Source organism: Myripristis murdjan, chromosome 11, assembly GCF_902150065.1.
Source record: "Myripristis murdjan chromosome 11, fMyrMur1.1, whole genome shotgun sequence".
In the NCBI taxonomy this organism is placed as follows: domain Eukaryota; kingdom Metazoa; phylum Chordata; class Actinopteri; order Holocentriformes; family Holocentridae; genus Myripristis; species Myripristis murdjan.
Window position 1 is genome coordinate 3,822,390 of NC_043990.1, and position 27,729 is coordinate 3,850,118.

The window sequence follows — 27,729 nt, forward strand, 5'->3', positions numbered from 1 at the left end:
CAGACTTGATTCAAAGTTTAAACGAGTCACGAGACTCGGATCTATAAATCTCCCATTTACATGATTTTGCTATCTTTTACCGTTTTGGAGTTATGGCAGTTTTAGTTTGAGAGTGTTTTCTGCTCCCTCTGAGCTCTTACAATGGGTGTGTATTGCGCATTCCTGAGGCAGCTAGAGTGAGTCACATGTCCAGGCAGAGTGCAGAGCAGAGCACACCAGAGTCCAAAACGTTTGAAAACTGTTCACAGCTCCCACAAACTTGGTCCAATCCACATCAAAACTACATATTTTTGTAGGAATTTTCGTCCTCTTTCCATCTGCATAGTTTTCAAAGCCGTCAGACTTTTACTTTAGACTCCAGGGGCTTAATTAGTGCCAAAAGTCAGCCTCTTCACACCAAAGTCCATGGAAAAAAACGAGGTGTTGGTTTTGGCCACTCCGACTTTGAGGGCTTATAAAATCCAAACGAATCGAGTAATGACGGAGTTTTTAGCAACTTTTGTTCAGCACTGTGTCCTCTGTCATCTGTTAAATTTTCAAGCCGCTGACACTTACGGCCTGGGAGGAGATAGATTTTTTTCAAAGCGGAATTTTGGGCGAGAACGTGATGTTCAAACGCAAATTGCGGACTTCCTGTTGATTTTAGGTCGGGGGTGTCAGCGCGTGAATTGTAGGGCTTGATGAGACCTACATTGCGGCAGTGGTTTGGTCTTTCTAGCGCATTCCTGTGGGCGACAGCGGCTGCCTTTGTGTGCCTAGGTGGCGCTACCGAGCCCATTTCTGCACTTAGGGGGTCCGTTTGTCCATTTTATCAAATTTTTCACCAGACCTGGCCAGCGTGCCAAATTTGGTGAGTTTTTGAGCATGTTTAGGGGGTCAAATTAAGGCCTAATGACACGTAATAATAGGAAAAAAAAACGAAGGAAAAAACAATAGGGCTTCGCGCTGTTCCAGCGCTCGGGCCCTAAAAACGAAGGAAAAACAATAGGGCTTCGCGCTGTTCCAGCGCTCGGGCCCTAATTAAAAGCCATACTAAAAAGGTAGGTCTTGAGTTTGCCTTTAAAAATGTCCACATTCTCTCACTTCCCTTATTCATGATTTGTTGTGACAAAAACAAAGAGGTCAGGCCTTTGCTCGACTTCCTCCTGCAGGAGCCTGATCAGAGAGTTTAAAGAGCAGCCACGCCCGTCCCAACTCACCTGCACTCACCTCCTGTCTGACGTCAAGGTCTTTTGCAGCACAGCGATGAAAAGGCCTGACCCCACCTCAGCAAACCTCAAAACCACCAGGATTTCAGCTCAATTTCTTCTTCGTTGCTCGTCGCTTCAGGCAGCCAATACGTTACGATACAGATTTACTGTCTCTGAAATTCGTCTCGTGTCACGGCAGCGTTAGCTCTCGATTTACCGGTCGATCTTTGTTCCAACCCTCACCTGTGGTCAGGAGCTCTGGGTGCTGACTCAGAGAATGAGATCGTGGATTCAAGCGGCAGAAATTAGTTTCCTCCACAGGGTGGCCAGGTGCACCCTTAGGGATAGTGTGAGGAGGTCGGAGGAGAGATGCTGCTCCTCCTCATTGAAAAGAGCCGACTGAGGTGGTTCAGAGATCTAGTCAGGACGCCTCCTGGTCGCCTCCTGGAGGTGTTCTGGGCAAGACCACCTGGGAAGAGGCTCCAGGGCAGACCCAGGACACACTGGGAGGAGATTATGGCCTGGGAACGCCTTAGGATCCCCCAGGAGGAGCTGGTGGATGTGGCTCTGGAAAAGGTCGTCTGGGCCGACCTCCTCAGCCTGTTGCCACCACAAACCGGTCCCGGATAAACGGCTGAAAATGAGATGAGATAATATGAGAAGCACATTATAAATACATCAAATATACATCAAAAATACATATTTAGAAGTTTTATCCATGAAAAAACATCCCTTAGTGCCTAAAATGTAACTCTAAATCTTGCCCTCATTAAAAATGCGCAGATCTATGAATATGCAAATAGTCCCTGCCCTCCTCCCCTGCCTGAGTTTACATTTTGAGCGAGCACAGCCTCGCCCGGTGAGAAAGCTGACCGTTCAAACGAGTCCTGCAGGTTTTTGCTCCAGCTCTACTTTTGCACACCTGATCCAATTAAGGGCTTAATGCTGATTGGTTGAGGGCGTGCATTAAGTGTGTGGCCCTTCACACAATGGAAATATATTTTGGATCCTTTATAAACAAAAAGCATACAGCTCCCAGGGGCCACATGGTCAGAGAAACGCATCGATGTGTAAATCCGTAATCCATGCACAAGGATTTGTAAATGCTGTCTTCAGATTAGTGTCCTGTGCCTTCAAATGAACAATTATGTATCTTCAAGTTTCTAACCCATACCCTGGAATTAATAAACCCTCAACTTCAAATTGATAACCATTATCTTTACTGTAATAATCAGCGACCAGGGTAAATCGGATGAGCTAATTCAGGAAATAAATCAACTTTATTGGTGAGGTGTGTTTATGCATACGAGGAATTTGACTCTGGTAGCTACTAGTGCTCATGTGTCACTCAAAAACTAAAGAGAGACAAAAACAAAGACAGAAAAATAAATAAAAATAATCAGCAGGATCCTGGAGGTGAGTATCTTTGCACAACAAGGTGTGTCACAACCACACGTGTTGTTAAGGCTGAATAACTTATAACCTGTATACAGCAGATGTATGTATATTTTATATTGCACCTCTGGGCTAATTGGCTTTGTATTGCACAGCTGAGAACACACCTCAATGCACCGTGGATCGAGTGTGTGTGACGTGTGTGTCCTCCTGTTCTCTGACGTTCCCCCCTCAGTGCCGCTGACGCCGGCCAAGAACCTGCGCTTCTCAGACGTGGACCACAGCTCCGCCCTCCTCACCTGGGACTCCGCCTCCAGGAAGGTCAACGGCTACCGCATCATGTACGTCAAGACCAACGGCGTGCAGACCAACGAGGTGAGAGGACCAATCAGGTGGCACTTTTATGTATTTAACCCTAACCCTAACCCTCTGATATGTCACTGGACCTTTAGTTTTGATTGTAGCACGTTTTCGCTGTGGCATCATTTCGATAAGCTTAAGCAGTGTCACAACATTTATTTCCATCCAGAATTGCATTGATTTTGCCAAGAGCTTGTATTGATGATGCGTAAAGTCGTCTCCATGTGTGAAGATGATGAGCTAATCTTTCACAATCTGATCCCGATGAATCCCGGCGGCGGCGTCTTGGAATATGCCCGAGCCATCAGGGAAGAAAAAAAAAAAAACGGCCTGATGGAAAAGGTTTGTTAGTTTGTTCAGCTGAACCTGGACCTGACCACGTGAAGCCATCCCAGATCATCACACTGCCCCCTACAGGCTGGTGTGGTAGGAGCTAGGCATGATGGGAGCATCACCTCTTCCCCTGATGCTCCATCACTCTGCAACATCAGACCACATGAACTTTTCCAGTCAAATCTTTAGGCTCCCCAGCAAAAGGAAGCCTTTTTTCCAATGAGCCTCACTGATAAATGCTTTTCTTAGGGCTACACAGCTGTTTAGTCCCAATGCCTTGAGATCTGGAAATGGTCTTACTTTCACTATTAAACATAGCCGTGAGTTCTGCTGTTGATCGTTTCCGATTTAATTTCACCAAACGTTTAAGTGATCGCCCATCAGGATCATTCTTTTTTCTTTTTCCGACCACATTTCCACCCCGAAGATGATGGATCACCGCTACCCTTCCAGGCTTTAATAATGCGTTGGACATTTGTTAACCCAGTTTTAGTAGTTTCAGAAACCTGCTCAGTTCTCCTCAGAAATGAGAAGCTAGAAGTCAGGGGCCAGGTGCCGTGCAGAGCCGACAGTCTGCGGGTTTTCATTCCAACCCAAAACTCCACCAGGTGATTTCACCGATCACCTCACCTTCAGGCAGAGAGGAGGAGCCGATCAGTGAAATCACCGGGTGGAGATTTTGGGTCGGTTTGTTTATTTACACATATAAAAAACTTTATAAAAGATGCAGAATAAGATGGACAGGGAAATGTGAGGGAGAATCGCCTAAAAACCCTTGAGGGGCTTGAAAAGCGGCAGGCAGCAAATCACTGGAAGTAAGCGTACACAAATTATATGTGTCAGAGCAATAACAGAATTAATAGAAAAGAAAATGCATCCCATAAATACCCGTCTGTTACACAGCTGTGACGAGTTAAGAGATGTTCATAAGACACTCGTTATCATTAACTTGTCATGAACAGACACTCATGTGATATGGTTTATGGATCCATAAGACAAGACAGATGAAAGAAAGTAATCACAGTTTTTGGATTGAAAACCTGCAGAGTGTCAGCTCTCCGTTAGAGTTCAGTAACCTGTTACTAGCTGAAACATAATAATCACTGCAGTAATTATCCAAATACCTGTCTGCTTAGTCAAATCCAGGTGCCGACTGTTTTTTTTTTTTTTTGTCTCTTATGGCCTGGCAGTGGATTATGGCTCTTCAATCCCACCAGAAACGAGTCGGTAAAATTAAACGCTCCAACTTCCGCTGATAAGTTTGTGTCCCTTTGCTTTGACCTTCCACAATCAGTCAGGCCTTTCTGGTGTAAATGAGGAATCAATAATTGATGCCGTCTGATGAGCCGGTCACTGTTAAAGGAAATGTGACAGGCAGCAGCCCCCCCTCTGCCCCCCCCCCCGCAGAAAACTGCAGTGACTATTACAGTGAATAAAACGAAGCCGATCCTAATTTTATCTTTTATTAAAATCCATGCATATTTTATCTCTTGTGGCATAAATTTCACCTTTCATTTGTTTGAAGAGTCAATGAATATGAAATTAAATAAGTAAAAAAAAAAAAAAAAGAATAAAAAAAAATGAATGAATTATAATCTGGTGGTTGTCCTTTCTCAGTTGACCCTGACTGGATTTTGACAAAACTTTGGTGGATGATGCATATTATCACTGCGGCGAGGCGTTTATTAAAATAACAGATGTGAGCTCAAGGCGGCGCTGCAGCTACACCAGTACCCACAATGCAGTGCGTTTGGCTCTGTAAAGTGAAAGAGCGGCAAACACAAACAGCCACAAAGTGAAGAGGTGGTGAACCGTGTCCAAATGTCCAAGTGTCCATATATACAGGGCTATACATGACATAAAAATAAACCAACAGGTGTCAGTGTCGGTTTTATTGTGTGTGTATAAATCCAGGAGCTTTTTTAAAAAGGAGCAAAATTATTTTTCTTCTTTTTCTTCTAATTATATTATTATTATTATTAGTAGTAGTAGTAGTAGTAGTACTGGTAGTACTGGTAGTACTAGTAGTATATTTTTATTTTTTCATTTTATTTTATATTAATTTTTGTGGCTAAATTTTGGTTATGGTGTTGATTTTTATCTAATTTTTATCTAATTTGAACTATATTGGATTTTTATATTTGCAATAATCATAAATCGTGTTCTGGTAATTTTCCAGTAATATTTTGCTAGTTTGGGTAGTTTTTTTTTTTTTTTTTTTTTTTTTTCACTTCTTGCTAATCACTTGTTGCCTTTTCATCATGTTTTGTTTTCTTTTGTTTTCTTTTGTTTTGTTTTTGAAAGAAATCAGGTACGTTCCCTCAGCTTTAAAATGTTTAGGGAGCATGTGAAAGGCATCTCAACACAGCATCAAAAAGAAAGAGAAAAGAAAAGAAAACTAAAGAAAAAAAAGAAAAGCTGCAGCAAAGGTTAACTGGACTAAAGCGCTTGCATTCGTTTATCAGTTGAGTCTAAACAGTCCTCACATGCATCGCCCACGGCATTTTTGTGTATTGTATTGAATTCAAAATCACTTGATTGCACTGATTTATCACTCTCATGTTGGGTAAAAAAAAAAAAAAGCTCTAAACCAAAATTTGGTCGGGACAAAACTGTGTCTTCATAAAAGTTTACAGAGTTGGTGATAATAACCTGAGTGTGTGGCGTCCCTGCAGGTGGACGTGGGCCGCGTGACGTCCTGGCTGCTGAGGAACCTGACCTCGCTGACCGAGTACACCGTCGCTGTCTTCGCCGTCTACGACGAGGGCCAAGCCGAGCCGGTGACCGCCAGCTTCACCACAAGTAAAGACACGCCGGCCGCATCAATCCATCTGAGGAGACTAAAAAAAAAAAAAAAAAAAAAGGTCTACGTCTGAAAATGAGCTACACTTCAGGTGCACATCCTGGATCCGATCCGGCCCAGGACACCTGACACCCCATGTTGTTATTCAGGCGACCACTAGAGGGCACTTAATTTAAAATCGTAATTATAGCTTGTAATATTTCATTTGCTGTACAAACAAAATACGGGGCAGTCTCCACTGTGAAGTTAATCTCAGCGCCGACTCGACTCGACCCAAACCCAAACAAAACATCCAGAGTTGGATGCAGCATTTGGATGAATAAGACCGGTTGTCACAGAAATTTGTGTTATTTCATACTTTGCCATCCAGTATAGGATACAACATTAATAAAAACTAAAGCTTCCCCCCTAAAAACCAAGAAAATACCAATCCGTCCCCTCCATCGTACACTAGGAAATATGTGTCTGTCTTTGAAGCTGAAGGTCATAGAGCCATGAGGTGAAGACTGGTGCGTTCAGCGTCCCTGAAAACCCCCAGACGAACATTGGTTCCAGGTCGCTAGCAGCCTCTGTTCCAGAGATATGGTCCCATTGAACCCTCCATTATTAATAAATGGGAGATGTGTGAAACTGTGTGAAAAGAGTCAAGATCGACACTCAGGGACCCATTTAGGAGCTCGTTTCAGGCCATCCTGACCCCACTGAGGCACGGTGTTCAGACCATGCCTTCATACTACAGGTCTTTTTATACATATTTAAATAAACATGCTTTGGGTATGTAGCCGAATTTTTCCCCATTGGAAACTATCAGATTCGTTATGACTGGAAAAGGCATAATTGTGTGTTTAAAGTCAGTAAGGCAGTAAGACACTGAATAAAACCAAACCAAGTGGACGCTACCCCGGAGAATTCACAGACTGTTCCTTTAAATGTGAATTCAAATGTCAGTGAGCTCCTCAAAACTGTGTAACTAAATGTACAAATTTTAATATATACCAGAATCACATTTTACTGATACCTGAGGGGAAACTGGGTCAGCTGCAGTCACTCAAATCCTCAAGAAGAATTTAATTATAAGAAAAAGAAAAAGAAATAGGAGGAAGGAAATAGAAAAATATGTGCCATAGAAATTTAAACAAAAAAAGAGATAATAATAATAATAATAATAATAATGAGTGCATCATGTATGTACATATATAAATATCATAGAATTGTGGGGAAAGCACTAAAAAAATTTCGGTGAAGGCTCTCATATGGGGCGTGGGAGGCCTTAAAAGATATTAAGGCCTTACAAAGTATTAAAATATATATATATTTAATTTTAGTTCTGCAACATGTTTCTTTGTCTACTCAGCGTTAGCAGCACAAAAAGATTTATATCTGCTTGAAGACTCATAATTGGATTTCAGGTCCTTTAACATCTGATTCTTTGCTTTGCTTTTAACCTTTTAGTCTCAGAGCTTTGAACTGCCACGTTCAGTCAGAAACAGGCTCCTTCACCAACTTTGTCTCTTTATTTTTTATTTTTTTGCCGTTCAATTCAATTCCAAGTGGCAGTGAAGTTCTGTTGAAAGAGTACAGTGTTTTTGTTTCTTTTCATTTGGCTGCAGCAGGTTACAGCACGCAGCTGCCACGTCTGTTGTTGCTATGTAACCATAAGAGTCTGTGTGTGTGTGTGTGTGTGTGTGTGTGTGTGTGTGTGTGTGCGCGCGTGCAGAGATGGTGCCAGACCCGCTCGATATGAGGAGCCGTGACGTTTCCACCGACAGTTTCTGGGTGTCATGGCAACACGCCGCCACTGACGTGGTGCTGTACCGACTCACCTGGACGCCCACTGAGGGAGGGGACAGCAAGGAGGTGTGTGTGTGTGTGTGTTCGTGTGTGTGTGTGTGTGCGTGTGTGTGTGTAATTGAGGTGGTCCACATGTCCTCACAAGAATGTAAAAGATAAGGCAACTGCATGAATTAACCAAAGTGCTGAAAGTACAGCTGATTTATTCATTAAATATATTAATATATTAACATTGATTAATATGTTTTATTCACTGGTTGCAGCGAAACACTATTTTGTTTTTATGTGGAGAATAAAAATGAGAAATAAAGGAGTCTAAATCTATTGACATAAAATCAATCCGATAATATGATTGCTCAGGATTCTCTTCCTTTTTCTCCATTCATATCTTTATAATTTTTTTTTTTTTTTTTTTTTTGCTGCTGGTCAGTTTTCTCGTTGTATTTTTTATTTTATTGTATTTTATTTCATTTATTTTTTAAAATGTTTTGCTAATTTTCTGATGATTGATTTATGTATTTATTTTGTAATTTTTTTTTTTTTTTTTTTTTTTTTTTTTTTTTACATTCAATTAATACTTTGGTCAGGGGTTGGGGACATCATTTTGTTTTCTAATGTCTTCCTGTGAGACTTTGCTGTTTGTTTTCACACATACAGACTAAATGATTGATCAGTTAATTGAGAAAATGAGCGATCACATGAAAGTAATCATTAGTTGCATCCCCAGTTTATCCACAACCACATGTTCATATGTGTCACTAACTCTTCCCTTGTCTTTGTGTCTGATCCTGTCCTATCCTGTCCCGTCTTGTCCTATCCTGTCTGGTCCCATCCTGTCTTGTCCCGTCCTGTCTCGTCCCGTCCCGCCCTGTCCCGTCCTGTCTCGTCCCATCCCGTCCCGTCCCGTCCCGTCCCGTCCCGTCTGGCCTCAGTCTCTGGTGGACGGACACATCAACAGCTACCTGATCACAGGACTCAAACCCAACACCGAGTACGAGGTGCTGCTGACCGCCGTCTACCGGGACGAGTCCGAGAGTGACGACGTCGCTGTCATCCAGTCCACCGGTGAGCAGCGAGGTTGTGTGTGTGTGTGTGTGTGTGTGTGTGGCGGGCGCCGTAATGGAAAACTGCTCTGTTAAAGGTAAAATGTTCCTCAGTAAAAGTGCAGCAGTATTATAGTAAATGATTGACTATCGGCACTGTAGTCGATTTTCTGTCAATCGACTAATCAGTATATTTCAGTAATATTCTGTATTAAATGTGATTGATTTGAATGGAGATGTTTAGCTGATTAATTGATTTTGATTGATTTTTTTGTGTGTCCAGTCGACAGAACGACAACGGTGGCCACCACGACCACGACCACAGCAGGTAAAGGCTCGCTGCTGTTGTTGTTGTTGTTGTTGTTGTGATAAACTGTTTTCATCCACCCTTCTCTCCTCGTGCCCTACCTCCTTTTTGTCCTTCATCCATCTCCTCCTCATCATCACCTCCTCCTCGTCCTCCGTCCATGCCCTCTAACTGCCTGCTGTTTGTTTCTGTTGATCTGTAATAAATTCAGTGTATCTGAGGCTCGCACCAGTTCTGCTGAAGTATTTATGACTCAAGGTCGAGGTCGAGCAAAGCGAAGCTCGCACTGATTAATTAGGACGGATTAGATTCCTTATAAACCCTAATAAATAACTGTAATTGGACACGGGCGCTGATTAAGGCCAAGTGTGTTGTATTAAAAATAATTATTAACCTTTAGCGCTGCCGGAGCTCAATAAACACCGTCTGGTGCTTTCTCTGGACATGAACGTTTTACAGCTGAGGAACAACAAGAAACAGCAATAATCATCCCATCATAATCCCAAATAATCCAGCTAGGGATTTTAATCTCCTTGTTCTAACATTCAATATTGTCCTTCAAAAATATGTAATGGTAGATAAGAACACCAAGTCAGTAATAATAAAAAAAAAAAAAAAAAAAAAAGTTGTGTTAAAATCAACAGTGTCTCAACTGCTGTTAGCTATTTTACAGAGTAGCGCCCCCTCTGGCTGGTACGTGTAATTTTTAAAAAATTAGAAAAAGATGTATTTTATTCTTGATATTTGTGTGTTTACATACAAAACGGAGGTGCAGGATTTTCTTATCGAAGCATTATCAGCGGATTTGAACTCGGCTGGGTGAAAAGTCGTATCCTTCACCCCACTGTAATGTAATGGTTCTCAAATGGGGGTACGTGTCCATGAGATGTTTTTAAAAATGTTGATTTAAAAAGCATAAGTCTTGCATCATTTCTAAAATAGTTAGCCTGTAATATAATCAGCTCAATACAAACTGTAAATGTCAGTTTGATAAAGCACATTTTATATTTGGGTTTCCTGAAGGTGTCAGATGTGTGTGTTTGTGGTTTAAATCTGCTGCTGTGGACGTTTGTTCATTATGACCTAAAAAAAATCCAGAAAAAAAGCTGAAAACAAGGAGAGAGGAGAAAGAAAGAGCTCTTTATGTGGGCTTTTTTTTTTTTTTACTAGCTTTTCTGCACTGGTCAGGGGGGAACTTGTGTAAAAAAAATATATTTCTCAAGGGGGGAACATTATTGGAAAAAACTTTGAGAACTGCTCATAATGTCAGTTTAATTTGGGGCTTGGACAGCTGAGCTCCTGTCGCTTTAGCATCAGCTTTGGTTAATAACGTGACAGAAGCAGCACCAGGCCTGTTTTCAGACCCTTTTCCATCTCTTCATGCTCACAGCTCACAGCAGGCTCCAAAACAGCCGCAGGTTCAATGGCAGGAAAGTGCGGTCAGATTTTGTGGTCATGTTTCCCGTACACACACGCTTCATAAACACCTTGGTCATGTCTGCCTGTCTGCCCCCAGCTCCTCGGTACGGCGTGAGGAACCTGCAGATCAGCGACGAGACCACCTTCAGCCTGCAGGTGTCCTGGCAGATCGTCGACTCCAGGAACGTCAGGCATTACCGGCTGAGCTACGTCACGGCCAAGGGAGACCGAGCCGAGGAGACGGTAGGGCACAGGGTGTGCGTCAGGGTTGCCAGGTCTGTGAGACAAAAGCAGCCAAACAGCAACTCAAAACCAGCCCCAAACCCGCCCAACCGGGTCTGAAAAGGGCCCGAAAATCAGCCCAATACCAGAACTCAAAATATGCCCATAAAAATCCAGATATGTTGCTTTTAAAGTCCAACAGCATTACTATAATTGCAAAATTCACTATATACACTGCAAAAAGTCCAAATCTTACCAAGAATATTTGTCTTATTTCAAGTAAAAATGTCTTATTTCTAGTCAAAATATCTCATTACACTTAAAATAAGACATGATCACCGCAGAAATAACTTGTTTTTAGATGATTTTCACTTGTTTCAAGCTAATTTTCCACTTAAAACAAGTGAAAGTTAGCTTGAAACAAGAAACAAATTTTGCCAATGAAACAAGCAAATTTTCACTTGTTCACTTGTGTCACAAGTGAAAATTTGCTTGCTTCAAGTGAATTTTCACTTGAAACAAGTGAAAATCGTCTAAAACAAGTTATTTCTGAGCTGATCATGTCTTATTTTAAGTTTAATGAGATATTTTGACTAGAAATAAGACATTTTTACTTGAAATAAGACAAATAATCTTGGTAAGATTTGGACTTTTTGCAATGTATCTATAAAATAACACCATAAACATTAAAGGCAATTTCCCAAAACAGTTCTTTCACCTATTTAATTTACAGTAGCCTATATCAGAACTTAAAATATAATATGGGATACCTTACTTCAGCTCAGACATTCACAATGTTTTAGTCATTTTCCCATTCTTATGTGTATTTCGTCCCGTATTTTGGCATCATTTTGGCCTCACACAGCATTGGCATATTATTTGTCTGTGGAGCAGGTGACATATGTGGATAGTTTATATGCTGATCTGGCCCGGAGTCAGTTTGACAGGATTTGATGAATCTTTATTCATAGGCATTATTCATCATCTGTATGCCATAGGTCTGCCCAAGCCCAACCCGCGGACAAAATTTGTTACCCGCGGCAACACTTAAAAAGTATCCCAATTCCGCGGAAAAAATGCAGACTTGGCAACCCTGGTGTGTGTGTGTGTGTGTGTGTGTGTGTGTGTGTGTGTGTGTGAGGAAGATTTTTGCCCAGTGGGGTTCAAGTTCGCATAAAATGACCTCACCTGAATTCTAGTTCCTGGTGTAAAATAAAATTCCAACCAATAAAACCTTCACAAATCTTCAAACATCCTCTCTCGTCTACCTGTCCCTTCAAAATAAAATTGTGTTTCTTTCCCAAACTGCTATCCTATTGAGTTAGAGTACAGGAAATCCACCTAATCAAGAAAATAAGAGTCCTTGCCATTAAGTCTTTAATCTACAGTTTAATCTGCAAGACCCTGATGTATTTTATTTACTCTTGTTGTTGCTCAGCGCTGCAGCATGTGTCTTTGATTTCCTGTCGATGGAGTTTGAGTTTCTCCTTTCTTTGTCTGTTCATTGCAAACCAAGTAAAACCATGTAAAACGCATCACTTCCTGTGCAGCCAGGAGAGAGAGAGTTTAGAGCCAGCAATGAAAAAAAAACAACTTTATGAACTGAGTATTGCCTGGATCACTGCTGAGATAGGATTAGGATTAGGTTTGGGTGAGGATTAAGGACGTGGGAATATCTGTAGTCAACCAGAGAGAGAGAGAGAGGGGGGGAGGGAGGGAGGGAGGGAGGGTTAGTATCATCCATTTTCTGTATTTCCAATTTCCTTTGGGTTTTAAATCCTCCTAGAAGCGACACCTGATGTTTTATACACACAATCAATAGTTTCATGCACACACATCCTGATACGGGGAAGGAAAAATCATTTGTATTTTTTTTTATCTTACATTGTATAATATTTAACATGGTAACTGGGGCTGTGGCAATATAGTTTATGTAACATTCATGCCAATAAAGCGTGTTGGGTCGAAAACTGAAATTGAATTGGGAGAGAGAGAGAGGGGGGGAGAGAGAGAGAGAGTGAGTGAATGCCAAGGCAGACTGCCAATGTCTGACTGCTCTGTCAGCGGTCGAGAGAGGGAGAGATGAAGGAATGAAATTCTCTGAATGCCAATGAAGTGAATGAGGGGAGAGAGAGAGAAAGAGAGAGGGAGAGGGAGAGAGAGAGCGAGCAGATGAGTGACAGCAGTGCCGGGTGCACTGTCAGGTCAGCTGGATGCTAAAAGCTGCGTCGAGGAGTTAGAAGGTGGTTCGGGGAGCAAAGGAGATAAATGTTGATTCAAACAGGGCCAAACCTGCAGAGTGCCGGCCTTCAACACAGAGAGAGAGAGAGAGAGAGAGAGAGAGAGAGAGAGAGTGTTGAAGAAAGAGATGGCAGGCCTCCAGGTTCTGAGTCCTCAACAGTGAAACAAGGAGAGGGAGAGAGAGACAGAGGCGATGTTGTTGAAATCGATGGCAGGCCTTCAGAGCGGCCGGGGAAAGAGATGTTGCTGATGAAAACAGAGGCAGAGCTTCAAAGTGCTGCTTCACGAGAGAGAGAGAGAGAGAGAGGGAGGGAGAGAGAGAGAGAGAGAAAGGGAGAGAGAGAGGGAAGGAGAGAGAGAGGGAGAGGTAGAGGAGGCCACAAAAAAATGCAAAATGGAGTGGCCTCAGTGCCTGAAATGCCCTTTGTACTTTATGTGTGTGTGTGTGTGTGTGTGTGTGTGCACTGAAGACATGTCCATACAAAATCTTGCCCCAAAGTGAAAACCAGTGTAAAAAAAAAAAAGTCACTGCCTGAATAACTCATAATAACTATAAATAATAACTTCACATTAATGTAATGAAACCTTTAGGCAATAACTGGTTTGCAGCCAACAGTCTCATAATCCTGTTAATACAATAAAATTTGTAAAATAATAATATTAATAATAATAACATACCGGAAAGTAAAGGAGAGCTGCACTCAAAACAGACTGCAGCCGCTTTGACAACCAGTGTTAATGCAGCGGTTTTCAAAGTGGGGTCCTGTGACCCTCGGGGGTCTTTGAGGAAAATGAGGAATAGCTTCACTTTATTTTGTGTTAAAGTTTCAATCTTAGTTTAAACACATCAATGCAGCGTCACTAATCCGATGCAAAATGTAGCTCCTCAGTTCTTTGTCAATGCTAGAATTCCCCATACAATACCGATTCTACTCACTGAATTTCTATTGTTAGCATGGAACCACACCAAATAGCACTAAACTGTGTTAATTAATGGTAGATAATAATTATCATTGTGGTGGGAAATGTATTTTAATTAACATAATTATTACTTTATGCAAAGTTTTTACTAGTTTTGTTTATGCTAATGGAAAGTTATGTCCTCTGCAGTTGTAATGTGCATGTGTGTGTCTGTGTGTCTTGTCTGTATGCACGTATGGATGTGTGTTTGTGCATGTGGGCATGCTCTGTGTGTGTGTGTGTGTGTGTGTGTGTGTGTGTCCACCACGTTGGAAGCGGCTGACTCTGGCCACAAGTCCCAGATTGGCCTTTTCATCCCAACAAAAAAAGAGGCGCCAGCTGCTCGCACCGTCGGCTTGTTAAATGAGATCTCTTATCGAAGTGCGAACAGCTGTGCTTTCTGTTTGGCAACCCGGTTCGGTTGTGAATCACCAGGCGCTCCACTCAGCAGCTACCATTTGGATGTTTATCTACTGGGGGAAAAAAAGCAAAAAAAAAAAAAAAAAAAAAAACTGGCAGGCCTCTTCTTCCCGCTTTGTTCAAAGTAAGTTTCATTCTGTGTCTGTTGCCAGGGGAGTGATACTAGCCATCTTACTAAAAAAAAAAATGTTAGAAAAATAACTCATTTACATCTAGTTGATTTTTTTGGACGTCAGCCATTCCAGTGCTGATGGAATCTGGATGAAATCTGCTAAATATTGTTAATAGCTTGGATAAACGGACGGACAGGGAGCTGGCTCGGCGGTCATCAACAAATCCATTTTTTTAAACACTTCAAACACAGCAGAGCAACAGGCAGCGATGTCCTTTTTACCTGTAAGTCTGTCGCTCAGAAATCTCCTGGAAAATCACTCGTAACTTTCCGGGCCTGCACAGACCTCGTGTCGTCACCAGATTGGCTTTGTGGATCTTTTAAATTCTTTATGAAGCTGTGTTTGCTTTCATAAAAGCGGCAGGGTAATTTTTAAAAAAGGGGCGTCTCTCAGGGTGGTTTCCTGTAAGCGGGTGGCCCGGCGACTGTTTAGAGACACGCTGCTGTTTTCCTCAGACCGGACTCAAATTGATCTGTCAAGGCCAGCAGTGTCTGTGTGACTGACATGTCTGCAACAGTTTTTTTTTTTTTTTGGTTTTGTTTTGTTTTGTTTTTTTTCTGGAAGGTGCAGGGCTGGTGGAGCAGCAAGGCGAGACTGTACATGATCAGAATGCAACAGGCAGACAGACAATCGGAGGCACTGACTGTGTTTGCATGCACATTTCTCAGCCTTGACCTGTTAACCTCAAAAATCAAAGATCGTAAAAGGAAAATCACGCAGGGTTTCGCCTAGCGTTTAGGGACCTGTGGTCCATTAAAGGGTTATTTCGTATTTTTTGCAGGTTCTAATCTGTAGGCACAAGTTCCGTGGTTGAGAAAATGCAGAGGCTGTCTGACGGCAAAGTGAAGTAAAATAAAAGATTTTTAGGTGTGTCGTTTTTAGGTGGCTAAAATACATTTTGCTTCTGCCCCCATCTGCACCAGTACATCGCTAGACTTCCTGTCCAGGTTCTTCTGCCGGCTTTTTCAAATTGGAGGCGTGCCGACCGCTGTCTAATGTTGTTATTACATCACCTGTGGAGAAGTCGCTCACATAATCTCACTTCTGAATCTGAAATACCTCTTTAAAATGCTAGGGAGCCGCCCGTCCTGCAGACGCAACTGCAAAATAGATATTTTAATGAAGAATCGTTTCTGTTATTGTTGTGTTTGTGTGTAAATTTCAGTTGTTACTCTCATGAATCACACATTATTGCAGAAACATGCACTGACTACTGAAAAAGCGGCGCCTGCGGTCTTCGTCTGCGTGCTCAAGGCTGTTGTTTCCTCCGCCTAACTCAATCAGGAAAGACTAATATGAAAATAAACGGGAGACTTGCTGAGCGACGAAACATCCTTATTAAGCAAATGAGAATTGGGGGGATTAGAAAGGGGGAGATGATGCTGGTAATGATGATGATGATGATGATGATGATGATGATGATGATGATGCCTTGAGAATGGCTGATATCCTTCCCCCTGGAGTCTGTAATGTGGTGTTGGCGGCGAGGCGGAGGCGGTGAGTCGGATCTGATCGGCAGCACAGACATGAACAGAGTGACGACTCGGTGAAAGGCGAGGAAGCTGATTGGCTCTCGGAGACGTAGGTGCGTTAAAAGGAAAAGAGGGGGAATTAGGAATGAATCTGTGAGGAGGCGGAGCTAATGCTCATAGGGGCTGCAGGTCGTCCTGACTGAAATTAAAATTACACGTGTGTGACGTGCAGCTTTGTTTGGTTGACACCGCGCGCTGAAAATAACCGGAGCAACCTCACCAGATTGTGAGATTTTCCACCCCAGGGATTACAGGAAATACAATCATACCACCAACTTTTCCTGTATTTCTGATGAATGTCCAGAGTCCTTTGGTAAAGTTTTGGTTCTGTGGTGAAAATTAATAAAGTAAAATAATTATTTATTATCCACTACTCAGCACCTTACTTGTTTATTTTATTTTATTTTATTATCCATCACTCAGCACCTTAACTGTTTTATTTATTAGAAGTGGTGATTCCATGGGGCCAAATCAAGTCGGACAGTTGCCGAATCCCAGTACTGGGCGTCGGGTTCTGCCACTTGGTTTCCTGGTTCCATGGTTTCAAGCTTACCCTGTGCCATCCCATCTACTACTATCTGTATTTTTCATTTTTCATATTTATTATTTCATCCGGTATATCTTACATTTCTTACATTTCAACACTTAAACATCTCATATTCTCAGGCTACTTTATTGTATATACTTAGCCCTTATTGTATTTAGTGTATATATTTCACATATTTAGTCTCTATTGTATATACTTTTAATTTTAATTTAAATTTTATTTTATGTTTTTATTGATGATGCTGCTGTAATGTGTGAATTTCCCAGTTTGGGATCAATAAAGTAAACCTATCTATCTATCTATCTATCTATCTATCTATCTATCTATCTATCTATCTATCTATCTATCTATAATACAAAGTGAAGTCACACCGCACCACAGCTGATGTTACAAAAACCTGTGTCTGAAAAACCCAAAAAGCCACGAATATGTTTCTAATTTTTTTTTTTTTTTTTAACTAGCATACTGCAGCAATATGACCAGTCATTCAGTCATAGTCCTCTGTTTTCTGATTGTTAATGTCCATTTTTAGTTATGTATAAAAAAATCAAAATGCAAAATTACAAATAAAACTTTTACATTTAACTCTGATGAGCCCCAGCCGCTCACCAGGAATTTACACCTGTCTGGAGATTATAAATGTGTTTTGTAGAAAATAAATAATTGAGGGAGTAATAACAAGTAATATTTATTCATCCTTGGAAGATGCAGACAGGCGTAACCATGGAAACAACATTTACGAAATAAATAAGTGAAAACTTGGTTAATAAATAAATCCTATTTTCACAGGTTTGAACATTTTAGACACCTTGTTTTAAACCTCCCTGCCTCTGTTTGGAACTTTTTTTAATTAAATATGTTGTTTAATCCAGTTTTTATTATTCCTCTTCTTTCATTTCATTTGTATTATTTTAATCCTGTTCCTTTTCTTGTTTGTTGTTCTTCGCTCAGTTCTGTTCTGTGACCTCGGCCTCACTGTAAATGAGATTCCTCTCTAAATGATTTTTTTTTTTTTTCTACATAAAGGTCACACGAGTGACACTTTTAAATCTTTTAATCAACATATTGCTGCTTAATCCTGGTAATCGAGGTTTTGGTGGACCATTAATGGACTAAAGCGATAGAGAAAGAGTTTAGAGATGGAGGATGACACAAAGAGAAGCACAGAAACAAGTGATGGCCTGAGGGAAAACAGAGACATAATTATGATGATGATCATCATTATAATAATAATTATGATAATTGAAGTGTTTGTGTGGTGTGTGTGTGTCTGTCTGTCTGTCTGTCTGCAGCTAGTCTTGCAGGTTGTGGTGATTAAAAACCTTTGAGGAATATGTTTTCTTGCTACCTCCGCTCCCTCTCTCCATTCAGTGTCTAGCTCACTCGCCCACCGCTGTTTTCTCTCTCTCTCTCTCTCTCTCTCTCTCTCTCTCTCTCTCTCTGTATACTCGTAGGGAATTCATCTCATTCATCTCTTTGGCTCATAAGTGATGCCTGAGAGGGATTATTATTTTTGCATGAGTCCACTTTTTCTTTTTCTTTTTTTAGTAAAATCCCTCTCATTCTGCCTTTATTTTGTAATTTGAAGAGCTTTTGACAATACAGTTACCTGCTGAGTCTCTCAGCTACTATGTGCTGAGCAAATACTTGACTATAATGCACTCTTCCAGTTTGATAAAAGTAAAACAAAAGGAAACAGCGAGAGAGAGAAGGAGGAGAGGGCAGACAGAGCAAGAAAATCGTCTGCAGGCAAAAGGAGGAACTTTTCTCCAGCGGCTGGAAGTTGGGTGGATTAAGTTATTTAGGCAGAAGTTTTAAAGATCGGCCTCAGTTCACAGACAGGTGGACAGCTCGCTGAGGAATAACCCTGAACACAATTAACCTCATCTGACCCCGAAACCTGAAAGCAGCGATCACCGCCTCACCTCAATTTAAAGGGTAATACCAGAGGGTTTCCTGTTTTTTTTTTTTTTTAAAGTTTGAGGCAATATTCAGGCTCCTCTGGGGTGTTTGCACACGGTCGGCATATTTTTTATCCTCTTGTTTTCATACTGAGAAGCCACTTGCTGCCTTTCATCCCTTTACAGCATGAAAAACAAACTTCCAAAGATCGGGATAATCCACAAAGAAACTTTCTGTTTTCTCTGTATGAATTCTGAATTGTTGTTTTGTTTCATCTCACATTTTGCTCTAATTCCTGCCTCAGTGAAGTCAAAAGTTGAAGTCGCAATGACGTCTTCAACTTGTTTGCTGATTGTGCATGCAAGAATATTCACCTTTTTAACCATCATGCCAAAGAATTCACTAAATTTAATTGTTAATTTTTTTTATTTTTAAACCAAAATTTTGGCAGTTGGCATGAAGAAATCATTCAACCAATACGAAGTTCTTAAAAAGCTGATAGGAAGTTAAATTGAAATTTTGCGCCACATTTGCCAACTCATAATGATTTTGAGACTTTCCCAGACAGAGTGGAGGACGTGGAGGAAACCTGGCGTAAAGGCTTCAATCGACAGCTAATATACTCAGCAAGCCGTTGCTATGGATGCAGAATTTGTTTCTATGGATGCAGAGCTGCTGAGTGACAGGCGGTGTTATAATTGGTTGGTGTTGCTAAGGAAGTCGAGCTCTGCGGGTCACCGCTGGAGATAAATTGTCTTTGTAGTGGAATATGCAGAGGTGCAAAGTGCATGTCTCGGAAGTCAATCTTTCACTCGACGGCTTTGGTTTGGAACTAAAATAATTCCAAAAAAAAAAAAAAAGATCCATAAGGATATCGCATTGCTTTTCCCACAGTGACAACACCAATGCTTTCTCTCTCTCTTTTTTTTTTTTTTTTTTTTTTTTTTTTATCATTAAATCAAATTAATTGTAATCTTGTTATTTTCTTGACCCAGCTGTGCTGTTTAAGTCGTATGGCAACCCTTGGCATTCTGGCCAAACCTGCTTTGGAAATACAGAAATATTAGTCTCTGTGGAGATTTTTGGGCTAAAAGTTGTTTCAGAAGTGATTTACCTCATTAGGAAGCATTCCTAAAGGAAATACAGAGGAAATAAGGAGGATGTTGGACAGGAAATTTCACCACGTTTTAATTTTTTTTAGGATCCTAGTCTGAAAAAAGAAAATCTCAGCATTTTAATTTTCCCCTTTGCTGCTCTTCATCATCAGTTGTAATAACACAGCAGTGATCCTACATCCAGTTCATAAGTTCAGTTCTTTTCCATTGTCTGATAGCTATTTCGTTCTGCACAGGAAGTGATGCATTTTAGTTTCCTATTTTTTTTTGTAATAAACAGAAGAAGAAGAACAGGGTAGTTAGTGTGAATGGTGGCAGCCACCGTGGCTGAACAAAGAAAGGAGAAACTCCATCAGCAGGAAATCCAAGCCCCGCCCCTACTCTGTGTGATTGACAGGTGATCTCTGGGAAATGCGGTGCAGAAACACCACGGTGATGAGCGCATAGCAACAAAGACGGAGACTAAATTAAAAAAACCAATTGGATTTCCCAGCTAATTTGCAGCTGTATCCGCAGATAGCTCTTTCTCATTCCCTCGCCTGCCTGGAGTCATTTCAAATCATTTCATTTGCATCAGTTTCCGCAGGCCGTGTTTATGTCGCCTGCCATGAAATCACACCGCACCGCGCCAAGAGTGGGTTGTCTCTGAACAATGATTTGAACTGTATTTAAACTGCTTTCTGCTTGCAGAGGACGGTGCCGTCGGGTCAGAGCAGCCTGCTGCTGCAGCCGCTGCTGTCAGACACCGAGTACAAAGTGAGCATCACCCCGGTCTACCAGGACGGAGACGGACCCAGCGTGTCGCGCATCGGACGGACACGTAAGGCCGGCCTCAGGCACTGTTTGTCTGTTCATTTGTCTTTTAGGTGATTCATTGATGCCTTACCATTCCGGCCCTTTCTTTAGACCCATCTTAGTGAGGGGACGGGGGTCTTCTGGAGGAAATAAAAGTATTTATTTTGAAAGAAACTACACAGAAACAGCACAACATAAAATCCTGAAGTCTTATTTTGAAAGAAACAACACAGAAACAGCACAGCATACAGGCCTGAAGTCTTATTTTGAAAGAAACTACACAGAAACAGCACAACATAAAATCCTGAAGTCTTATTTTGAAAGAAACAACACAGAAACAGCACAGCATACAGGCCTGAAGTCTTATTTTGAAAGAAACAACACAGAAACAGCACAACATACTGGCCTGAAGTCTTATTTTGAAAGAAACAACACAGAAACAGCACAGCATACAGGCCTGAAGTCTTATTTTGAAAGAAACAACACAGACACAGCACAACATACGGGCCTGAAGTCTTATTTTGAAAGAAATAACACAGACACAGCACAACATACGGGCCTGAAGTCTTATTTTGAAAGAAATAACACAGAAACAGCACAACATGAAAGTCTGAAGTCTTATTTTGAAAGAAACAACACAGACACAGCACAACATACGGACCTGAAGTTTTATTTTGAAACAAACAACACAGAAACAGCACAACATAAAAGCCTGAAGTCTTATTTGAAAGAAACAACACAGAAACAGCACAGCATACAGGCCTGAAGTCTTATTTTGAAAGAAACAACACAGAAACAGCACAACATACAGGCCTGAAGTCTTATTTTGAAAGAAACAACACAGAAACAGCACAGCATACAGGCCTGAAGTCTTATTTTGAAAGAAACAACACAGAAACAGCACATCATACAGGCCTGAAGTCTTATTTTGAAAGAAACAACACAGACACAGCACAACATACAGGCCTGAAGTCTTATTTTGAAAGAAAAAAACACAGAATCAGCACATCATACAGGCCTGAAGTCTTATTTTGAAAGAAACAACACAGAAACAGCACAACATACAGGCCAGAAGTCTTATTTTGAAAGAAAAGAGGGAAAAAAAGAAGAGAAACACCACAACATACAGGCCTGAAGTCTTATTTTGAAAGAAAAAACAACATAGTAACAGCTCAACATACAGACCTTAAGTCTTATTTTGAAAGCAACAGCAGTTCCTATCAGTCCAGGGATTCCTGAAACATCATGAAATCTAGAGAGGTGTATTCCAGGTGCAGAGAGCATCAGGGAATCAGGGAATACTGAGGACGTTTCCCCGTGTGCCGGTGGACGAGGACGCAGCCGAGTGTTTTGTCCAGCCTGTTCCACACTGTCATTAGAGATGGTGGATTTTGGCTGGTTTTCATCCCAGCAGCCCAGCTGGAGAGGAAATGAGACTGTTCACGCTTAAAAAGCTTTTCAGAAGGAAAAAACCAGGAGAAAATACTTTTTTTTTTTTTAGGTCACAGGCGTCCTTTGACTTCGTCACGGAAAAAAAGTCATGAAATGATATTTCAGGGCTGCCGGCGGGAAGTCTGAATTAGCCGTCTGAAGAGAGCGACTTAAAGGCTGTTTTATGGTCATAAGACACGAGTCAGGCGGATGAAGCTTTTCTGCTCAAACAAAGCATCGGGAAGACGTCTGTCATCTCCATGGTAACCAGCTGGACACTGAAACATGGCTGCCGGCTGCGACTATATGATTGAATGGCGGCTGGAGGACGAGGACATTTTTAAGATATGGCTTTTACAGCAGAGGAGGAGGCGACGGAGAGAAAGTGCTGCTGCAAATGTAGCCAGTAGTTAATTGTGTTCATTAATTTTATTTAAAAAAAAAAAAAAAAAAAAATCAGTAGTACAGCTGTTTCCATCTCCATGGCAACAACTCTCACTCCATCCACCCAGGGAAAACATAAGACAATAAATGATGGCGTCTGTGACCTTTTGTCAAATTTCTGGTTCAAACTCCCAGATTGCAAGAAAGCCGTGCCTCTCCCCTGTGCTTGGGCATTTTTAAACGCTGCCCTCCCCCGGGTTGGTGAAAATAAACTTTCTTGGTCAAATAAAGATAGAAAAAAAAGAAAAAAAAGTATTCCCACCCACACTGGCTGTCAGTGTCTTAAACTAAACCCTCATTACTCTGAAACAAATGCTGCGATTTAAGCAGAACCAGAACTTGTTCGCTATTCATCTTCCTTAAGACATCTTGTCTCCCCGTGCAGCGTTTTGTGGAAGTGTAGCCAGAGGGGGAGCAGAGATGGATTGAGGGGGCGGCATCCCTCCTGTCAGCACAAAAAAAAAAAAAAAAAAAAAAAAAATTAAGAAACAGGGATTCATCCTCATCACAACGTGTAGACTCCTGGGTGAAAAGGGCTCAGTATATCTTTTTAATTTTTGCATGCAATCTGCTGTTGTGTGGCTTTATCCACACACACACACACACACACACTCAATTCCCACCGGAAACCATATATTTTGATTTAAGGGAAGACATTCAAATATACTGTAAATGTGATTTAACCATCTGGACGATAAGAATACAGAGTTTGTATCTGTAGTAATTCCATTGTTTTAAGGTGGCAGATGGCATTTTCGGTGCAGATTAACCTCTCTATGGCAGTAATATCTTGCATAACACGCCTTAATTAGCATAAAGAAAACTCAACGTCCTCGCTGGAAAAGAAGACTCCTCGGTAGCCGGTAAATGCGTGACAACACCGGGAACACTTGTTCAGTGTTCGTGTAAAAGAGACATAAACCAGTCATGGTAGCTCAGCGTGCAACATCTATTTCCTTTACTGTGGAGTTTAAACTAAAATAAGGGGGAAGCATCCAATTTATTTATTTATTTTTTTAAAATGTGACTGAATGGCGCTTGAATACACAGCCGAGGCTAATGACTTTCTCTGCCGCTGAGCGCATTGTAAAACACAACACTCGAGCTTCAGCGCAGGGAGACACGCTAGATTTAAGCCATCCGTCTTTCCATTCCAGCCCATCATGTCTCCCCGTGCAGCGTATTACACACATTAGCGAACGCTAATGACGCTCTCCACTTCCAAACGACGGGCCGCCGACAGGCCGCCGCCGTGATGGATGCTCCCTGTTAGCGGAGTGAGGGATGAGATGATCGCCCAGGGAGGAACGACAGGGAATGTGGAGAGGACGATTGGGTTTTTAAAGTGAAGATAGATGATGTGGCGAGAGCAGTCGGCGCAGTCTGGGGGATTTGAACCTATGAGGGACGGGGCGATCGCTGAGGGAGGCGAGGCGGGGAATGCAGAGAGGACAAATGGGTTTTTAAGTGAAAAGGGAAGATGGATAATGTGACAGAGGAGCTGGTATAATCTGGGGATTTGATCCAGGGCGGGATGGGATGATCAGTGAGGGAGGCGTGGGAGGGAATGTAGAGAGGACGACGGGGTTTTTAGTGGGCAAAGAAAGTGAAGATAGATAGAGGAGAGTGAATGATAGTCAGGGGATTTGAACCTACGTGGGTCGCGATGACTGTCAAGGGAGGCATGACAAGGAGGATGACAGGGCTTTTAGCCGTAACGTGACCCGTGTAATCTGGCTATTTGAAGCAAAGAGGAGTGACATTTGGGAGGGAACTTGTGCCCCTTGATTTGTTTTTAAGTAGTGAAAGAAAGTAAAGACAGAAACCATGACAGTAGAGCAAGCACAATTTCAATTTGGGACTTGAACCCATGAAGTCACATGAAATTGCTGGTTTTCCATTGTTTCCATTGGCCTGAGGAGTTTTTTTTTTTTTGAGCAGCATTAGAGAGAGGAAAGTGTAGTTAAATAATCTGACCGAAGACGGCGGTATAATCTGGGGATTTGAACCTATGAGCGATGTAACACCTGAGGGAGGAGCGGCAGGGGAGCGCGGCGAGGACAACGGGGTTTTAGCGGTGAAAGGCAAGAGATGATGAGACAGGCGAGCTCTCATAATCCTGAGCAGAAAAGGAGGGATGGCGGAGAATGTAGAGGGTGATGGAGGAGGTTTAGCTTTAGAAAGTGCGACACAATAGCCAGCAGAACTCGGGGATTTGGACCCATGAAGTCCCAGGTTTCCATTTAATCTGAGGGATCTTTCCGGGGATTTGAATCCATCAGGATTTGGGAGGAAAGGGACAGACCGGAGAGCGGGGAGGAAACGAAAGTGGACTGCACAGATGGGTTGAAAATGACACATCCTTTTTTTAAAGACTGCACCAAATTTTCATATATATATTTATATATAAATATTTAAATGTACTATTAATATCAGCTTGCCTATAGCTCCCCAGTTCAAGTTTCTCCCTCGACTGTCATCCAAGTGAAAGCCTGCCAGGATTTAATATCTCGACTAATTTAACTTGGCACTGTATAGCAGCAGAATGACTCGAGTGCTGAAATTATATTAAACGTTATCAAACTCTGTTTAATTCTCCTTTAATTATCTCTCTCTCGCTAACCTTTTCTCCCCGTTTCCCTCCTCTTGTCTATATTGTCCTTCGTGATACTGTGTTCTGTTTTATTCAGGCTTTTTTTTTCTTTCTTTTTTTTTTAATCATGAAGCTCTGTGCATACATAGTTTGTGGAAAATTACAATATTTATATGACATTATTTCATTTAGTTTCATTACTTTTTATTATATCATATGTTATTGCCTTGCTAAAGATAGTTTTGCTCTTTCTCTCTCCCTCCACCTTTCATTACATTTAATATTTCTTACTCTTGTCATTTTGTCATTTTTTTCTCTCTCCCTCCCCTTCTCTTTGTCCTGTCGTCTGTTTTTTCCTCTCATATTCTTTCTATTTTAATATATTTGCCTCTCTCTCTCTGTCTCTCTCTCTCTCTGTCTCTCTCTCTCTCTCTCTCTCTCTCCAGTTCCTCTTTCAGCTCCGAGGAACTTGAGGGTTTCAGAGGAATGGTACAACCGCTTCAGGATCAGCTGGGACGTCCCGCCATCGCCCACCATGGGCTACAGGGTTGTCTACCAGCCTATCTCTGGTAATACACACACACACACACACACACACACACACACACACACACACACGGTCAGCTGGTGTCCATCACATGTATTAAATCACTCAGTGCCAATAATGTTATTGTTGTTAAATTGATTATGAATAATAATATCCAGAGATTCCTCCACATCTCACGTTTTTGATGCGTCTCATGGAAATTGAATCAAATTGAAACTGAATTGAATCCAGCACAAAAGGGCGAACTCCTCAGGTCTGGATTCAGCTGTCGACTTCCACCTTAAGGAGAAGACACTCTCCTTGGAGGACAGCAATGTGCACATTCTGGACAGAGAAGACAGGCGGTTTGAAAGAGGGGTAAAAGAGGCCATCTGTGTCAAGGTGGAACAACCTTCTCTTAACAGAGGAGGGGCTTTACACTACCAACTACCTTCCATCTACAATATTGTCCTTTCATCTCTGCCAAGAAAATTCAACAACTCAGCCTCAAAAGGTCAAGGTCACTCACAAGTGACTTCATACGACTGACAACGGCCGCTCACAGCTGGCCCCACCCGGGGCCCCAGGGGCCATCAACAGCAGACACCTTGGGGGGGGACGCCCACTGAGGTTAAATACGTGGGCTCCCCACCAGTTAGTTATGGCGCTTTTCCACTAGTACCTACTCGGCTCGACTCGACTCGGCTCGACTCGGTTTGGATGGTTTTGCATTACAGCTGAGTCCCACCTCGCCGTGGGTGGAGTCGTCATAGCAAGGCGGCGCACCATCCAGCTCCCTCTGGATTCTTTGGGCCGCCACCAAGCACAGAAACGTCTCCACGTCTTCATTTGATCGCGGTACCGGTTTACTTGCCATTTTCTGATTTTTCCAACTTCAGTGATGATCAATGCGCACGGTCGCTGTTGCCGTTTTGGGGTCGGGTTTGGTTTTCATGTGTCGTCACTCCCTGTCCAATCAGTGGCCTGCACGGCGTTTACGTCACATTTCGGCTCGACTCAGCTCGCTTGGACCCCCGGCCGAGTAGGTAATAAAATAGTATCTGCTACCAGGTACTACCACCTAATGGAAAAGCTTACAAACCAAGTAGAGTTGAGCCGAGTAGGTACTAGTGGAAAAGCGCCATTACACTAGCAGTCTAGTCAGCATAGTGAACAGCATGAACTGATGAAGCCACTTGGATAAGGGGTTAGGGTTAGTTCAGTCCAGTTGACCTGATTCAGTTTCCTTGAGATGCCTTTGACCTGGACGATGAGAACATGCACAGACAGGTTTCAGTTCAACACACTGTGCTGTACATCTTTAGAAACCACTGCTTCTTGAAACTTTGTCAGCATTTCAAAGACACAGATGATGATTATATACTGTATAAGACACATGCACAAGATAGAGAGACACAGCTATTTTGTAATTGGAGGTGTTAAGATGACTCAGTTTAGTGGTTTCCTTCTCTGAGCTTTCATTCCATAGGAGATTTTTTATATGGAAGAACTGGCATTCTTGAAATCATACCAGCATGCAGGACACACACACACACACGTGCTGCCTTCATGCACTTACAGAAATATTGCAAATACTAAGAGAACACGTGGATTACAAAATAAATAACTATGATTTGGAGTGTAATGTAAAAATCTAAAATAAGTTCAAAAGTCTTAAAGCTTTTTGGTCCCGTAATGTGTGTGGCTGCTTCACTTTTACTGTGAAACAAAACCAAGAAGAAACTGTTTGTCACAGAAAACATTTTACTGCCTTTCACGACCAAAAGTGCTTTTTCCAGTTTACAAGCAGTAGCACGAAAATACACACACACACACACACACACCCACACACCCACATGCAGACAGCGGCAGACAGAGGTCAGACGGGGTTTACAAACGATTCCTTACTTTGCACTTCTGTCCTTATGAGGACATAGCCTTCACCCTCACTCAAACCAGCTAATCCTAATTCTAATCTTGCCCCTAAACCCAAAGACATAAACCTAATCCAGAGGTGGAAAGTAACTCGATCGGTTCCTCTGGATTAGATTTTAACATTTTTTCCACAAATGACCTGAACTAACTTTAGGGGAGCCAGCCTGCCTGTCCTGCCCGGTTCCAGAGGGTCAACGAAATTTAATCCCTATCCTACTAATCTACTCTTAATTCTAATTCTAACAATAAATA

The 27,729-nt window shown here is 41.9% G+C and overlaps 1 protein-coding gene across 1 annotated transcript in view; it reads left to right on the top strand.

Moving 5' to 3' along the window:
- col14a1b (collagen, type XIV, alpha 1b) overlaps positions 1 to 27,729 on the top strand; it is a 247,931-nt gene that overhangs the window by 102,304 nt on the left and 117,898 nt on the right. The window contains exons 13-20 of the mRNA XM_030063880.1: positions 2,821 to 2,960; positions 5,954 to 6,080; positions 7,799 to 7,938; positions 8,805 to 8,937; positions 9,199 to 9,243; positions 10,739 to 10,884; positions 20,444 to 20,573; positions 25,463 to 25,585. Coding sequence (XP_029919740.1) covers positions 2,821 to 2,960; positions 5,954 to 6,080; positions 7,799 to 7,938; positions 8,805 to 8,937; positions 9,199 to 9,243; positions 10,739 to 10,884; positions 20,444 to 20,573; positions 25,463 to 25,585 — 984 coding nt within the window. The remainder of the gene's footprint in view (positions 1 to 2,820; positions 2,961 to 5,953; positions 6,081 to 7,798; positions 7,939 to 8,804; positions 8,938 to 9,198; positions 9,244 to 10,738; positions 10,885 to 20,443; positions 20,574 to 25,462; positions 25,586 to 27,729) is intronic.